Genomic DNA, 17,593 nt, shown 5'->3' with positions numbered 1-17,593 from the left:
AGTTCTGTGCCCTGATCACTGGGGCTTTGCCATTTCATACCTGAAAAGAATTCCAGAGGGAGGAGAGCAACTCCCCACTCTTGCAGCCCCATCCCAATTTCAGTTTTCCCCTGAATATGTGCACTCAGTGGGCCAGTCTCCTGCTAGCCTCTGAGGCTCTCTGCCCTACATCAAGGTCTCATTTCATATGCATCTTCACTCTGGGCCAAAAGCAAATATAAACTAGGCACTATCTACTGGTAAAGCATAAAGTTCGTCCCTGATGTTTCATGATAAAACAAAGCTCCAAGGCTGCTTGGTCTCTATCAACTCCTGCCCCCTGCCAACCCCATATTCTAGCGAGGGATTCGGGTAGCCACCAGCTAGCATACCTTCTGCATTCTGGCCATGCAGGTCCTGATGCTGTTATTGCTTATTTCTGGGGCAAGCTGGGGTTATTGAGGTCACACAGTACACAGTACTCATTTACCTTCCTTCATCTGGCATCATGTGTGAGCAAGGAGCACCAGTTGGACAAACCTGGGTTTGGGTCCCGTATCCTATGATATGTGGCCGCATGGTCTCTAGTGTTTTTCAGTTCCTTCCTCTAGAAGGGGAGGGTGGTGATGTCTGTCTTAGAGGGTCTTTGTACAGGTGAGTTGTTTTTATATAGTGAACTCCTATGTGCCAAGCGTTGACTTGGGTACTGCAAGTAGAAGAGAAGACAGGAGGCCTCTGCCCTCGCCATGTGTGTTTCTATATGTATGTACATATGTAGGAAATGCATGTCTGTTTACACCAATCAAATGATGTGTTGTCATACATGTATACACCTGGGTGCAGCCTTCCTTCTAAATCTCCTTGTTACTGAAATCTGAGCAGGGCTTTCTTCTCAAAGGTTTTTTTTTTTTTTAATGTTAATTGGGGCACCCCTCCCTATCTCTATTTGTGGGGAAGTCAGGAACAGGTTCGAAGGTTTCTTTATTGACTGACTTCCCAGCTCTCTTTCTAGCAGTAGGATCCCAGCCCATCAAAGAACCAGCTGGTACCTTCAAACCCTGGACAACATAGACTAGCACAGGCTCCTTCATTTCATCCCCACCAGAGCCCGACTCCTCTCTACGCCACCCACAGGCCTGTCTGTTTGAACAGATCAGGAACCATTGAGGTGATCCACTAGTTCAGCTAGCTTAAAATGAATAGCTTGTCCCCTGAATGGGGTGGGCAGCTCGCTTGAGGTCTGGATGCAAAGCTGTTTCCCCTGGGGTGCACCTGGCATGGAAATGAGGGCACTCCTCATATTTTTCCTTTTGACATTTGATTAATAGTTGACAAATCCAGACCCAAGTAGTTAGCTTCCCTATTATCCATCTTTTGACAGGCACTGCTGCTTTTCTTTTCAAGGCCCATTGTTCTAAAAATACACTCAGATCTGAAGCTGTTCACTGTGCACATAGAGGCGTAATTTCATGGTGTCAGAGATAAGAGACATCTGCCATGCAGATTACAAACAAAGCAGGTTACTGGGTTTCTGACATGAAGGCAGGGATCTTTGTACTACTTAAACCATGTGTTGCCAGTATTTTCGTGAGGCTGTAGTGTGTCGTGGAATTGCTAACCTGCTGGGGTTTGCACCCTGTGTGTGTATGGATGGAAGTGGGGTAAGCTCGCTTTTACACATGCATGCAGAGGCCAAGTGCCAAGATCAAAAGCAGGCGCCATTCTACCCCACCAGACATCCATTTATTTCTAGAGACACGTCTTACTGCACCCACCAATGGAAGCTGCTGGCCTAGTGCCAAAGCAGGGGTCACAGAAAAATCATTTGAGAAGGAGAGGGCAAGACATGTAGATCGTCACAAAAGTTTCATCTTTCTTTTGGGGGCAAGAAGCACTGCACGTGGCCTCTGAATATACCAGCCAGTGCTGAGACAAGAGGCTACTTTGAAGCCAGTGGCAAGCAGCACTCTCATGGGACCTTAGCCTGGGGGCCTGGAGGTAGAAGAGCTAGCCAGATGGAAGGGGCTGCATTTAAAACCCAACCAGTAGGACTTAAACCCTGCTAGGTTCTGGCTTTGTCTGTAACAGATTGGGCCTCTCCGTGTCACGTCCTTTTAAATATGCATGAAGTAATGGAAGCATTCTACTGCCTTTATGATACTCTGTCTTGTGGTACTTTAGGGGCATGATTAGCATCATACTCTGCTACTGGTGTTTATGGTTTTAAGTCCTGTCCTCTCTGCATTTAAATATTTTTAATGGGAGTCTGAGTGTGCGTGTTGGAGGTCGATCGATGGATGAATGGTTTTGAACAGGTAAATATAGTTAAGTCTAACAAGTAAGTGTAGCAGCAAAGGTAATTGGTAGCATGTATTTGGAGAGTAAATTGTTGCTTCCAGTCATAATCCCCCATTTCCAACATTTAGAGACAAAAAACAGCCTCGGTGCATAGGAAGATAGCTAAATTGAATAGCAAGAAAGGACAGGCTTGAAATACTGGTTAACCAATGAACCGAGACCCATTAGAGTAAATTACCGAGTGTGGAAACACAGCCCCACTGCTTGCTGGCTGGGACAAGTCAACACTCTGGGCATCCATTTGTTTAAAAGGCAGCACACAGCCTCATTTGCAGTATTGGCATGCACGGAGTAATGGAGGCAGAGATGGCCAGAGAAGGGTGTGGAGGCTGTTCTGCCGGAGAGGGGAACAGGCTTGCTTCCCAGTAAGTGGTGTGCTTTCAGTCACATTTGCTCAGGCCCCTGTGGAAAGAGTGTGTGCTGTGCTCCTAAGGAAATGCCTCAGAACCACCTCCTTAGATGCCCCCCAAAAAACAGACAAACATCACAAAGCCACAAGTTCTTTACCTCTGTCGTTTGCCCTGACAGCTCCTGAGAGCATTTTATAAATCCAGAAAGAGACAGGGAACATCAGATCCCTCGGGCAAGTAATTGACAGAGAAAGAATAGCCTGTCACCCAGTCTTGTGCTTCAGTTACAGTTTGTTTAGCAATGCTGGACACTGATTTGTTTACAGTTTTTTAGAGCTACCTTTGAGTGGATGCTGTCTAGACAGAGGTGGTAAAGACATACTCTGCTGCTGCAATACATGGCTCTCTTTTGGTTTTGCCACTGGGTGGAAAAGAGGAGGAGGAGGAGGAGGATAATCCAGTGATCATGCTACAGAGCTGTGGTGGCCCATGGAAGCCAGACAGCACCTTGGAACTATCAATCTGCCCCTTGAGTCACCACTGGCCATGCATACTCCTTTGGAATCCTTCCCTGGCTGCACCCACAGAGGGCCTCCAGGATGGCCTACCCATACTACACCATGATGTCTGCCTTTCCCAGCAGATGGGACCCTGAACCCATAGCCTTCATCTACCACCTTTGTAGCGTCTCAGAGATCCAGCTGGCTCATTGGAGCAGCACTGATCCTGAAGGAATGTTCTCCCTCTGTTGGTTTGGCCTCTGGAGTTTATTAGGTACTTACTGATACCCGTCTACTGTAGATAGGGCTGAAGTGCAGGGAAATGGCCGCCTGCATGAAGTGAAATTCAATAAAACCGCATTTTAAGTGAAAAATCAGTATAAACACCAGGCTTCTTTGCCATGGAAACAGAGGTTGCTTAGAAACTGCCTAACGGCGAGTTCTAAATTTTTTTAAAGTCAAGTTATCATTTAAGCTACACGGCCCTACAGGTTATTGAGAGATAATCACCTGCCTCAGGACATGTGGAGGCATGAGGCACAGCTGAGTGCCTCCTGTGCCTTGGGGACCAGGTAATCTCTTGATAACTGTGCTCCCCAGAGCCACCAATTTGGGCCTGGGGGAAGGAGAAAGGAGTTTTGTTCAGAAGTTCAATAGTGTACGTTCTCTTTGGATTTGAAAAAAAGGTTGAAACTGGCCGTTTGGCATGTTCAACAACTGTCCCTACCATGTCTGGAGATCGACTGGGGACGTGTTCCAGGCAGTTGCCCTGGTCACTCAAAGTAGAAGGCTTGCCTTATTATGCAGAAAGGCTGGGCAGTAAGTGGCCCCAAGCAAAGTGCTCCAGCGTTGGGAATCAAAGCCAGGCCTCTGGAGCCCTCAGACCCAGCCTACCAGGCCTCAGGCTCAGCTCGGCATGCCTCCCAGCCAGCAAGAGTGCAGCTGCTCTTGCTAGCCACATGCCTTCACGGGTTAACTCCCCACCTCAGGCATGCAGAAGGTGAAATGTACTGCATTCCCCTGTCCCTGAAATAACAGACAAAATTAGAACCCTGTGGCTGAGAATTGGACCCCATCAGGGCACTGTGGAGTTGAGGGAGACAAAAGACGGATGTTTTGCCCTTTTCAGACTGAGCATTATCCGTACAGGTGATGCTGCTGGAGTTGGTGGTGGTAATCATCCCTCAGGCTTGTGCTCCCCGCCCCATCCCCACGTCTCTCCCTGTCTCTCTCTCCCTACCCCCTTCCTCATCTCTCTTGGTATCTATATCTTTCTGTCTCTGGAACAGTGCTTTCATTAAACTCTCAGAGTGCTTCCCTGCCCCTCCCCTTCTGTCTCCTCCCCTCAGAACAGTCCTGTGGGTAGGTTAGACGCCTGTGATCATTCTTGGGAGAAAGCAGGCTCTGGAGGCAGGATGCTTTAATTCCAGCACCTGAGGCGGGAGGAGGAATTTGCTTACTTGAGCATCTACCCTTTTAGGTAGCAGAGCACTGACGTCTAAACTGATTTCTAAGAGTTTGGCTCTGCTTAATAAAATCAAGTGAACTCTCTCTGCACATGCTTTCTTTGCCTCCCTGTTAGCATTTTTCTTGGAGATCTCAGAGGGTGAGTGCAGCATCCTGTTGAGCCTGCTGAAGGGGTCTCAGGAAATGAGTGTCGCTATGCTCCAAGCCTGTACGCAGAGCAGTGCTGAGCTGGGGGCCTCGGCACCTTCTGCTGACTGTTGCCCAGATAAAAATATTCCTTGAAGGAAGAGCAGCTGCAGCTTGAGAAATTGTTCCAGTTCTTGAAGTAGAGGGAAAAGAGTCAAATGAAATCATTTGCATTCTAACAGTCTTTGGCACCAAGGGAAACTGTCAACAGCGTCACGTGTAAACAGAAATGTGCTTCCCAGGGTTTTTTTTGTGTGTGGGGGGGCGTTATGTGTTTTTTATCATTTCCCTCACCACTCTAATTATCAAAGATATTTTTGTTTTTAAACAAAAATTGTCTCCCACACAGGCCCATCTCTTTTCTGCAGTGAAGTGGAAACGATGTATTAGAATAGTATAATCACTTCTTCAGCAACCACTGTGTAGGTTATAAACAAGATTATTCTAAGCTAACACGCGCACACACACACACACACACACACACACACACACACACACAGTCTCCCTACCCCCAGGATATGTCTGTTACACATAAGGAAGAAAGAAAAACTGACTTCACAGGATAAGGCCCAGCTCCCACAATGGTACAGGTTTTTCAGATTCATGAAAATAAAAACCAAAAGTTGTTTTATTTAGCAGTCATTTTATTCCCACTTCACACTTAAAAGTATGTTAGAGGGCCCTAGAAATAATTGGCAAGAATGAGGTAATTGTTCCTATCTATATAGTTGTTCCTTGGTACCCAAGAGATACTGATTCCAGGTCCCATAGGTACCAAGTCCCTTTGTGAACTGACAGCATGCCTGCACAACCTGGGCACATGGTGAGCACCTAACATGGTGTAAAACACTGAATTCTGAGAGTTCAGGGCGTGATGACAAGGAAAAGGCTTGTGTGTGTTCAGTATAAATGGAATTTGGTTTTCAAGTATTTTAATCCACTAGCTGAGTCTGTGGTGTAGTTCATTAATACTGGTGGGTAATGGTATTTTTAGCTGGTAAATGGGGGATCCCATGGAGATGGTCAAGAACAACATATAATGGCATTTTTGTGTGAAAACTATAATAAAACCCATTACTGTGTATGCTAACTTCAAAAATAAATTTAAAGTATAGTTGGAGGCTGGTGAGATAGATGGTAAAGGCACTTGCCATGGAGCCTGATGACCTGAGTTCCATCCCAGGAACCACATGGTAGAAATCAAGAACCTACTCCTGCAAGTTGTCCCTACCCCACACATGGCATGAACGTATCCAGGAACACACACTAAATAAATGTAAAACAACAACAAAAACTGTTTTAAAGGATTTAGTAGGGACTGATCTGTGTTTTAAACCTTAGCAAAACCCTATAAAAAGAAAACTGAAAAACAGGTGTGGTTATGCTGAAGGAACTCACTAGTACGTGGTAAGTAGAAGCAGGAAAATCAAGAGTTCAAGGCCACCCTCGGCTACATAGGGAGTTTGAACCCAGCCTGGGCTACATGATACCCTGTCTCAAAGGAAAAAGGGGGGGGGCAGTGGAGAAACTGAAGCCAAACCACATGTATAGTTTCCAAGGTTTCCATGGCTGGTGACGTTTTGTTCACCCTGTTCTTCCATGATAATGACCTCCTGACCTTTCCTAGATCCTTCCCAGAATGTAGACTCCAGGAAGGGGTTTCCCTTAGAGTCATTAGTCAGTCCTCAGGCAGTGAGAGCCTGGTCAGCAGGTATTCACTGACTACTTTCAGCATGCTGAGCCAAGGGAAAGCCAGTAGCCACAGTCCATACCACTGGGAGACAGCTAAGCACAGGAGTCCTGAGAAGAAACGATGGTGAGAGCCTGGATAGTGAGAAAGCAGCCTCTCCAGCAGCTATTCACTGGGTGGACTGAAGGAGGGTGTCCGTTACCCTGGGATTGAACAACCGGGTGTGTGAGGTTTACAGAGGACAGTCCAGTATGGTGGCCGTGGGCATGGGACTGGTGGTTCAGAAACAGGAGTTGAACAGATAACAGCCAAAGTTCAGGTCAAGGTGAAGGATTTCATTCCTGGTAGCACTGTGGCCCTGGACTTGAGCTCTGGGTTGTGTTGTATAGGACATCAGTACCGGCAAGCCTTGGATGAGCACATATTCTGAGGCCCTTGAAGAAAAGAGGCTTGCCCGGGTCCCCAGGCATAGCTGATGATGCTGGCTAGGCCTATCATTCCTTCAGATTCCAGCTTTACACCGAAGAGCTTCTTTGTGTCAATGCCGCTCCCCTTGGACTAATTATGGTTTTACTCCATGTCAGTGGATTGGAAGCTGTTTGCCTCTATTTCTGTTAGGCTTTGAAACTGTCCTAATGGCTCTGTCTTAGTGGGTTGCCTTTGCTGTTTGAAGTGACTTGATACTGTGATCAGTTCCTTCTCACAGTCTAGTAAACAGCCTCTGGGATGAGCAGTAGCCCTCCTTCCTTCCTCCTCCCCTTTCCCTCCCCTACTCATGCAATCCTCTCTCCACAGAGTCTTCCTCCACCTGATGAAAGTAGACCCCGACTCTACCTGGCTTGTCCTGCATGAGCTGTACTGCCCTGTGGAGCAGTTCACAGCCCCCCACCCCAGCCTTCACCCAGTGCAACTGCGGGTGACCACTGAGCAGCAGAACCCGTATGCCACCAATGTGCTCCACCTGCTCCAGAAGCTACAGTGACCATGCTGGACCCTGCCAGCCAGCCAGAAGTTGAGCTGAGCCACCCCTGGTGGAAGTGGTTTGCAGCAGCACAGAGAGGTGGTGAAGGTGGATTAGACAGGCAATCAATATATAAATTGATCAATCCCACAACTGATTAGAAACTGGATTGAAGGAAAGTAGCTGACTGTTGTTTATATTTCATTCTTGTTTTCACATGACATTGTGTGGCTGCTCTAAGAACTTAACTCTAGCCTACTATCTGTACAGCCCCTCTGCCTCATGGTTGTCCTGTGTCATCGTCTCTTCCCCCTCCACACACACATACCCTACCTCTGCCTCACTGGTCCCACATACACACGCGTGTGCACACACACACACACACACCTACCTGTGCTCCAGGCCCAAGTTTGATTCTCAGCACTTACTGGTAGCTCAAAACCATCTATCTATAACTCTAGTTCCAAGAGATCCAACACCCTCTTCTGACCTCCACAGGCACCAGACTTGCACGTGATACACAGACACACATATGAGCAAAACTCTCATACTCATTAAATAAATAAATAAATAAATGTTTTTTAAATTCTTAATGAGAGATTGATTTCTTAATTTGTGGAGGATAGAGGTTTTTCTTCACATTTCTTTATGGGGTATGGGATACGCCATGCTGGTCATGTCACTCATCAGAGGACAACTTGCAAGAGTCACTTCTCTTTCTACTGTGTGGTTCCCAGGGGTTGAACTCAGGTTAGCAGGCTTGGCAGCTGTACCTTTACCTGTTGAGCCATCTTTCCAGCTCCCCCACCCCACTTTTTTTTAAGACACAGTGTTACTCTGTAGCCTTGGTTCTTCTGGAACTCTTCTAGGTAGCCCAGGCTGGCCTTGAACTCATGAGAATTCTCCTTCCTCAAGTTCCTGAGTATTGAGATTTCAGACATGAACCATCACACCCAACTTAATTTCATGTATTTATTCCATGTGTGTGGGTGTTTTGCCTGCATGTATATATGTATCTGTGTATGTGCGTACACCATGTGTATGCCGGGTGGTGGATGATGTCAGAAGAAAGTGTTGAGTACTCCGGAACCAGAGTTATGGATGGGTTGAGCCACCATGTGGGTACTCTGATAGTAGCCAGGTGCTCTTAACTGTTGAGCCATCTTTCCAGCCCTGTCAGCTGGGTTTCTTTTTACTGCTAGTACTAGCATAGTAGCCCTTCTAAGGGCTGAGATGGGTGTAGCTAAGCAGTGAAGCGTGTCCAAGGCCTTGGGTTTGACCCTAGCACCACACACAGCCCTGCCCATTTGCCTAGCTCACTCAAGCGGATCCTAGATATCTTACACAAGCTTTTAAGTGTGGGAATGTAATGCCTATGTGGCTGCATCTAAAGCGCCCAGCAGGGATCCAGTGATGTCAGATGTTCAGTGTCTTCATTTCCCTATCACATTTAAATCAGAATTAAAGTAGGTTATATTCATTGGGGATACTGATGTGTCCTCTGGTACTTCCCGTTTACAGCTTCCCCCTGCCCCTCTCTTTCCTTGAAAGGTTTGCTGTAAGGACACAGGCTGTCTTGTCTACTCCATGGCCTCCAATTCCTACTGAATGGATTTATTAATTGCAGCCATGCAGGGTCAGCTCAGACTCGTCTGGAATTTCTGTCAACTGGGAAACAGCAAGAGCCCTGGTCAGGCATGGCTCTTTTTTTCCCTCTTCCAGTTTTCTGGCTTTGCACCATCCCCCATAGGTGCTTTAATCAGGCGTTGTGACTTTCCTTGTATCAGCGGCCATTGGTGTGCCCAGCTGTCACCACTCACTCATTAAGTTGTCAAATATTGCTTGGCCAAGTCTCCTGTGCAGACTTGCCTTTGCCTGGGGTATCTGTGTACCAAGAATCTCTCTTTCTCGGGCACGTGTAGCCTGCAGCTACCATTTATGTAGGAAAAGCAGGAAAAAATACTTGGTTTTCTTCCTAGCTGAAAAATTTAGCATAGTACACATTTGAGTGTGCAGCTAGGGGACAGATTGACAAATGCCCTTCCAGGCACCAGCCAGATAGCTCTCTGAGTGACGTGGGTAATCTTCAGGCTCCAGCACTTCATTGGCATGGGGGGGACACAGGATTGAGGGGCTGCAGCTAGTTCCACTGGTCACTGCTCCACAAGGGCAGTGGAATGTTCAGCTCCCTCGGGTCTTGATGGCTGCTCTTCAGGTGGACACTCATGGGCTTCCAGTGGAGGGGTTAGGCCAGAGGAAGGCTCTCCAGAGATACACCCCACTCTTCTGCCACCGTGGGGGCACGGCATCATCTCACATGTCACTTAGCTGACGTCACAGAACTCTGTACAACTCCCGAGATTTCACCTGGGACCCCAAGCTAGGAGCCCGTGGCAGCACATGCTATCATTTGGCTCCCCTAGTTGTGAAGTTCTGGAATGGCTTTGTTCCCAGCTCTACCAGGACAAAGTGATTGGCTAATTCAGTCTCTAGCCTCTGACAGATGAGAGAACAGGTTGGCAAGGTAGCATGCTTTACAGAGCATTACTTAGCTAGTTATTGGGGGGGGGAGCTAACAGAGAATGCAGGAAGGATTGTCACTGTGCTCCAAACTCGCTCCTCCCCCAACAAAGTTAAAATAGGCTGAGCTGCTTTCTGATTCCAGCAGGCAGATTGTTACACTTGATTAAAAAAAAACTAATTAGTGTGCCTCTGTTATTATATTCAGGCAACTTTAATTTTGAACCTGCCCAGCTGACTCAGGATAGTCCCTGTTAGCATGGGTGTCCAACAGCGGACCTTCCCCACTTCCGGCTGCTGAGGTGGGAAGAGCTCCTCTGCTTCATCGGGTACTAGCACCAGTACACTGGACAGACAGTGACGCCAGACATCGGGGTGGGGGTGGGAGCAGTCAGGAGGGCAAGGTCATCCTCAGCTACACATACGACCCTACTGAAAATAAAAATAAAAACAGCAAAAGGACTGGTAGATGGCATGGCTGGTAGAGGCGCTTGCCACCCAAGCCTGCCAACCTAAGCTCAGTCGTGGATCCCGTGTAAGGTAAAAGGAGCCAGCAGTCCAGAGTGTCCTCCAACCCCCACACATGGGCTCCTCCCCACACTCACACGGTAAACTGAAGATGACAGCGAGATACTGGGTACAGGGTTCAGTTAATGAGACCCTTGCCTTCCAAGCATGAAGACCTGAGTTCAGTCCCCAGGACCCACAGAAAAGCCAGCTAGCCTCGCCTGATTAGTAAATTCCATCAGGCCTGTCTCAAAAACAGCAGGGTACAGACTGGAGTGGAGGCTCACCACTTAAGGGCATTTATTTCTCTTGCAGAAGACTTGTGTGGCAGCTCACAACCACTGGTAACTGGTTCCAGGGCACCCGATGCCTTTTGACCCCCAAGGGGGTCACATAGTACACATACATATACAAGTGCAGGCAAAACACTTAATACGTAAAAATATTATTTTTATTTTTGTTTTTTAAAAAGGTGGATTACTCATGAGGAAAAACACTGGACTTGACCTCTGACCTTCCCACGTGCACCTGCACACATGAAGAAAAATGAATGGGTGAAAAAAGGTTTTGAGTGTATCTAAGCTATATTCTGTAGGCAGTAGACGGTTCTGGAGAGGTCAGGAAATACAGAACTGGGATCCTGTGAAGGTGGCTGGGGTGCCACGTTGAGGGAAGAACATGGATGTTTGTCACATCAGAGCTGGGGTGGATTCCTACCTCTCCCTCTGAGTGACTGCTTGCCCTTGGACTGGTCATTTTTACTTCTGAGATTCATTTCCCATCACTCATGCCATTGCTGCCTCGGCCTCTCCCAGCAGCTGTAAACTCTGTTATCAATCACACAGACTCAGCTTCCACCTATGTTTCCTGCTTTCCAACTTGCTGCCGTGACTTTATCACACCATTCTGACTGAGAAAGTCCCTGGTTAGCCCTCAGCATGAACTGAAGGGAACTGCAGGTTGGAGCTGGACAAAAGACTAACTCAAGAGCGCCAATACCAGGACTCCCACTGGAACTGCAAGACAAGCAATACACTGGTCGCATTAAACGGCAACGAGCCTTGGATGGCTGCTGGCGGCCACCTGCTTGAGAAGGCTTCGGGGCCGTCTCAGATTCTGTACAAAAAGCTGGAAGATGGAAGCTGAGGAAAGGGCCTAGCCTGGGGAACGTGGGGATTCCTCAGAAGGGGGAGTCTACGCTTGCAGGCGTCTACACCCGTGCTACCTGCTATTGGAAAGATAAAAGACTCACGCTAGCATGAGTGCCAACAGGCCAGACTACACCACGTGTCTTCTCCATCCTTGGACTCCTGTTTCCCTGGTGTAGCCTTCACTCTCCTGTAACCTCTATCCAGTTAGAGATGGCCGCCTGCAGCCATTCCACGTGGCCATTCTCTCACATTCTCGGAGATTCACCTCCTTCAGCCAGAGCCAGATGTAGTTCAGAGTTCTTGCTCCTTGGTTTAGTTGGCTGTCCTACCTACCCCCAAACTAGCCATCAGCTACCTACAGCAGGTAGCAGAGATCCACCTAAGTAAAGGGACGTCTTTAATCCCAGCATTCAGGAGGCAGAGGCAGGCAGATCTCTACGAGTTCGAGGCCAGCCTGGTCTATAGAGGGAGTTCCAGGACAGGCTCCAAAGCTACACAGAGGAACCCTGTCTCAACCCCCACCCCCAAAAAAGGGACAGGCAGTGAGGCCCTTGGTCCTATAAGGCTAAAGGACTCTTCACCTTTGACTTGCTTATGCAGGCGAAGGGAGTTAAGTGTGGGAGCAATGTACATATGTGCAGGTGTATGTGTACATACACATGTGTATGGTTGTGTGTGGAGGACAGAGGTCAACTGGGTGCCCTTCCACAGGAACCACCCATTTCAAGTTTTCAATTAGGGTCTCTCACTTGGCCTGAGACACCTAGTAAGTATGGCTGACTGGACAGTGAGCCCCAGGGATCTGCCTGTCTCCTCTTCCCTGGCTCTGGGATAGCAAGTGTGCACCACCACACGTGGTTTTCCCATAAGTGCTGGGGATTGAACTCGGGTCCTCGCGCTTACAAGGCAAACACTTTACCAAGCAGCGTGTTGTTGCAGCCTCTATACATCCTTTTAGAAAATAGGTCTGCCACCATGGTGCCCGTGAAAAAGCTTGCGGCAAATGGGGGCCAAAAAAAAGGAAGCAGGTTTTGAAGTTCACCCTTAACTGTACCCACCCTGTGGAAGATGGAAACGTGGGTGCTGCCAATTTCAAGCAGTTCCTCTAGGAGAGAAGCAAGGTGACCCGGAAAGCTGGGGATCTTGGCAGAGGGGTTGTGACCATCGAACAGAGCAAGAGCAAGATCACTTCCGAGATGCCTTTCTCCAAAAGGTACTTGCAGTATCTCACCAAGAAAGACTTGAAGAGGAATCTCCCAGACTGGTCTCATGTTGTCTCCAACAGCAAAGAAAGCGATAAACTGCATTACTTCTGGATCAACCAAGATGAAGAGAAGGAGGAGGAGGATTAAGACACATTGGTCTGGAATGTTTTGCATTAATTCATAAATAAATTTTAAGAACAACAACAACAAAATAGGAAAGCCATTTTAGCTCAGAGGTCGAATAAAAACTCCCCCAACCCTGTTCTGCGTCTTCACAGACAGGCCTGGAAGCACACGTCCAGGTCATCTCGCCCTGCCACGTGGGGAAGGAATCGGGGGTGCAGTCATTTCCCTCTAAAGGAAGAGCTGTGTTAAGCTGCCTGCAGATGCCGGGGTGGGGAGGTGGAAATGACAGCCATTTATCACCTTGCATTTGCAGCCTGTCAGTGACAACATGCTGGTAGGGGGAGGGGCTTGGGGCAAAGCTGAGACCACACTAGAGAGCTCTGAATGCCAGGTCTCGGGTCCCAGCCTTGCGGGATCAACCCGGTCTTCTTGGAAGGTTCTCGAACAGGATGTTTTAGGAGGACATTTTAGGAATATCCAGCTCATGGCGGCATACGGAAGAAACGGGAAGAGAGAGGGGCCGGCAATGAAACTGCTTCTGAAAGTCCCAGGACATGTACCTCTTCCAGCAGCCCAGAACTGACACATGCGGTGGTTCACGAGCGACTTGAGGCACATAAATACGTGTTTCAAAGTTTAAAAGTACGAAGTGAGATGAATGGGGCCTCTGATGAGACCTCCTCCCGAGCAGCGTGGAAATGATTTTCCTCAGCTCCAGCTGTGCGGAACAATGCAGGAGCCCCTCTCCCTTTGTGTGGCTCGCCTCGGCTGCTTGATTGGAAGCTGGGAGCCCGGATTGCCTTCCCTCCAGAGTGAGGAACAGAGGCCAAATTTCAGAAAATAATTCTGAGTGATGGGGGACTCTGGCGAAGCGCTGATTGCTTTATAAATGGCATTCTCCCCGCTCCCGCACCCCCACCCCACCACTGCTGACTTTGGGAGGCAGTGGCTTTTCAAATCATGCCTGAAAAGCAGCCTGATTTCCCACAGGAATCATCTCCAACATTAGGAGCTCGGTTCCCTTTTCCTACAGTTTTACCCTGAGCCAGAGCCTGCCTGCAAAGAGGGAGCAGGCCCTGCTCACTTCAAAGTGCTCAGCTCCTACCATTTGTGGGAATGTCCCTCACAGCAGCCTCGGCCTGGTACCCAGGACTGCCCGCACTTGCTGCAGGAAGGGTTAAAAGGCGCTGATGAGTGAATGCCTGCACCACCCCCGTCTGGTTCTAGTCCTTAGTAATTTGCCATTCTTTCTGCACAACGGCTATAGGTCTCAACCTCCTCTCTCAATCAGTACCCCCACGTCCTCAGCATCCTCCCACATAGGTTCAGAAGTGAAGAAAGCACCTTTCAGAGTCTAAGGCCGTTTCCAAGGGAAAAGATGAGAGGTGGGGGCCAAGATGAGGGAAGGGAGTGGAGAGAAAAGCCAGAGTTTCTTTTGGAAATATATAATCTGTCACATCCCCTAAGGTGCAGGTGTGCAGCAGAGGCCTCAGAGGGCCCTATGGGGCCCATCTTCTTCCACAGGAACCCCACCCGGTGTCCTCATTCTGCCCAGATGTGTCCCTAGTTCTCTGGAGCACAGAGAAATAGAAGTCAAACTGGCACAGCCCATAAAGTGACCTTGGGTATTCCTTCTGTCCTCATGAGCCTCGGTTGTCACATCTCTTCCACGAAGAAGGATTTGGACCAGTCTCCAAGCATAATTCTACCTCCTAAAACAGCCGTGATTTAAGACAGTGCTGACATTATGGAAGATGGGTTTGTAACTGGACCACCCTCCTTGAGCTCTGCTGAATAGAGCACATGAAAATGTGAATGCACAGACCATTCACCGGCAGTGTTTCTTAGAGGTTCTACAAGGCTCATTAACTGACTAGAACCTACATGATTGTGGAGAGTTGGACTGTTGCTGCTCTGGAACCAAGTTATCTTTGGCTATTTTTAGTTCTTTAGTGGCTGTTCCTTGCCTACCTCTGTCTCTGAGCTGACACCCTTGTGACTAGCAGACTGTCAGCTTCCATCAACCCAAGGGCAAAGGCATCATCAGAGACTATCTGAAGGCCTGCACCAAAGGTTTCCCTGCTTGGCTGTAGCCTGCCTGGGCAGCACTGAAGTGCTCAGGAAATGGACCACATTGGAACATGGTATTTGGGGCAACATAAATCTGTGTTCCCCAGCCTTGGGCACTCACATTTGGCTCCAGAATCAACTATCATTTATCCCCTTTGAGAATTGTGTCTGTGTGTTGACTTTCCTTGTTTACAAAAGCAATCACATGTCAGATGTCCTGTGTGTCAAAGCATCAGACAGCAATGGAATCATGGGATCAACTGGTCTGAAGCAGACGAGACACTCTGTGTCCCTGCCCAATATACAGAGTCTACTGAGCAGCTATGCCAATGTGCTGTGGATTATTTCCTAAAAAGTAATATAGGGGGGACTGAGCAGTGAAGAGCACTTACTGGTCCTGTAGAGGACCTGGATTCGGCTCCCAGGACCCACATGGAAAACTCACAACCATCAGTGACTCCATTTAAAATGATCCAGTGATCTCTTGTGGCCTCTGAGGGCACTGTACTCATGTGCTACAAATATACAAGGGACAGTGTGCTTCTTTAGAACAATGCTGGGCCACATGTTTAAAAACAAAAACTGTAGAGGTGTTCTTTTAGATTTGTTTTCAACTTTATGCGTGTGTATGTGCGCCACATGAGTGTTGGTACAACACACACACACACACACACACACACACACACACACTGGATCCTCTGGAGCTAGAGGTATGTGCAGTTGTGAGCCACACAATGTGGTGGGTGCTTAAGGCAGCTCCCTTAAGGATGTCCAAGTGGCAGCCTCTAGGGAGGGGAACCGAGTGTCTAATAAGATGTCATCAGAAATGCCCTTTACACCTTTCCTTTATCTTAAATGGGCATGTGTAACCTACAAAAAATTGTCATTAAAGTAGAAGGCTCAGGAGTTGGAGAGCTTGCTGTTCCTCCAGAGGACCTGAGTTCAGCTCTCAGCACCCACTCTGGCTGACTCACAATCAGCTGACCTCTCAGAGCTGCTGCATGCATGACCTTATGTGCAGACACACGCATATACATGACAATAAAATAGTTTTCTAACTAAAACCCTGTGGGTTTATAGTTCTGTAGTTAGCTCGCACTGATATGGGGTACAGTGGGGGTTCCCCATCATGTGGACCCCTCTCTGCAGGCAGAGAGGTTATCTCACCACACCTAGCTCTCTGGGCATCCAAGAGGCAGACCAGACCTCTTAGCCTTCCTGACTGCCCAGGCTGAGTTCAGGGCTCTTGGCCTGTTGTTCTTGAGACACTGCCTGTCACCTTCTGTACTTTGTACCCTGATCTTTCCCAGAAGCTCTGTCCATCTCCCACCTTTTCCTCTCAGAGGGGTTAAGTTATAGTTGGGCCTGCCTCTTCAGCACCATGAACAGAAACACGCACAGCTTCATGCTATAGTTAGCATCACACATAACTGAACACCCATTAGCTCAAAGGCACTGAGAGCCACGCTGAGTTTGAACCCAAAGCTGCTAAATGTCACATGATCAGACACATCAGGACTTATGTAACAGCACCCTAAACCTGTTGGTTGGAAACATCAATAAGCATTGTTTTAAGGCCCAGAAGACAAATATTCAAAATGCTGCCTCCCAGGAGCTAGGCCCAGAGGAGAGCTAACCAGACAAGCTGGTGCGGAAGATGCAGTAAGTCAGCAGCAGCAAGTGAGCGAGCGGCAGCTTCTCCCAGGAAGGCTCTGGAGGCAGGCGGCCTGGGTCTGCAGCACGCCCTGGAGAGGGCACACAGAAGACCACGGTGCTGGGAGGCCTGGGTGGAGGAAAGGTGAGGATGAAGGGCCGGGAGATCTGGACAAACCATCTAGTCAGCAAGCAGGGGGAGTCTCAGGCAGAGGGACAGCAAAGCCTTCAACACTCAGTACATCACTCCAATTGTGAGTTGGGCGAGAGCAGCAGGCAGTCAGAGTGCAGACAGGGCAAGCCAAAAGGAGGCTGGCAGCTACTCAGGGCTTCCCTGAGCAATGGTGGGTGGCACCACCTCAGGTAAGTTGTTTTCAAAGCTTTTCTCCAGGGCTCTGTTTAGCTCTGGCTTGGAGCCCTGGCTTTGTTATTTATCACACAGGCCAGCCATGCGCCCTTTTAAAACAATCTTTTATTTATTCTTTGACAGTCCCATACATGTAAACACCGTATCTTAATCCACCCCAGCTTTCTTTTACGTTTCTGTTTGCACCAGATACCCTCCCTACCATGTCCCCTTTCCTGGTGCATGCTTGCATGAGTGTGTGTGTGTGTGTGTGTGTGTGTGTGGTATAGATGTCCCATTTAGGACTGAGCTTTCCACAGTCATTTATTGTCAGCACTCTGACCAGTTAAGAATCTCCCTCAGTCGCACCTTGACAAATCAGCTTTTTCCTCAGTAGAGTGATCAGTGGCTTCCCCCATCGAACCTCAATGGCTTGGTTTTTGTTGTTGTTGTTGTTATTGTTGTTTGTGGCTTTTTAAAAAATGTTTTTAGACAGAATCTCTCTCTGTATAGTCTGGAACTCA

The 17,593-nt window shown here is 48.3% G+C and overlaps 1 protein-coding gene and 1 pseudogene across 1 annotated transcript in view; both read left to right on the top strand.

Annotated features, from left to right (window-relative positions):
* Tti1 (TELO2 interacting protein 1) overlaps nucleotides 1-7,927 on the top strand; it is a 49,886-nt gene extending 41,959 nt beyond the window's left edge. Inside the window, exon 8 of the mRNA XM_005082658.4 lies at nucleotides 7,326-7,927. Within this exon, the coding sequence (XP_005082715.1) occupies nucleotides 7,326-7,512 (187 nt within the window). The 3' untranslated portion in view covers nucleotides 7,513-7,927. The remainder of the gene's footprint in view (nucleotides 1-7,325) is intronic.
* Nucleotides 7,928-12,644: 4,717 nt separating this feature from the next.
* LOC101828495 lies at nucleotides 12,645-13,021 on the top strand (annotated as a pseudogene).
* Nucleotides 13,022-17,593: the final 4,572 nt, after the last annotated feature.

The sequence above is a fragment of the Mesocricetus auratus genome, unplaced genomic scaffold (assembly GCF_017639785.1).
Source record: "Mesocricetus auratus isolate SY011 unplaced genomic scaffold, BCM_Maur_2.0 Super-Scaffold_100028, whole genome shotgun sequence".
Lineage (NCBI taxonomy): Eukaryota > Metazoa > Chordata > Mammalia > Rodentia > Cricetidae > Mesocricetus > Mesocricetus auratus.
This window is presented reverse-complemented; position numbering and strand designations above follow the sequence as displayed.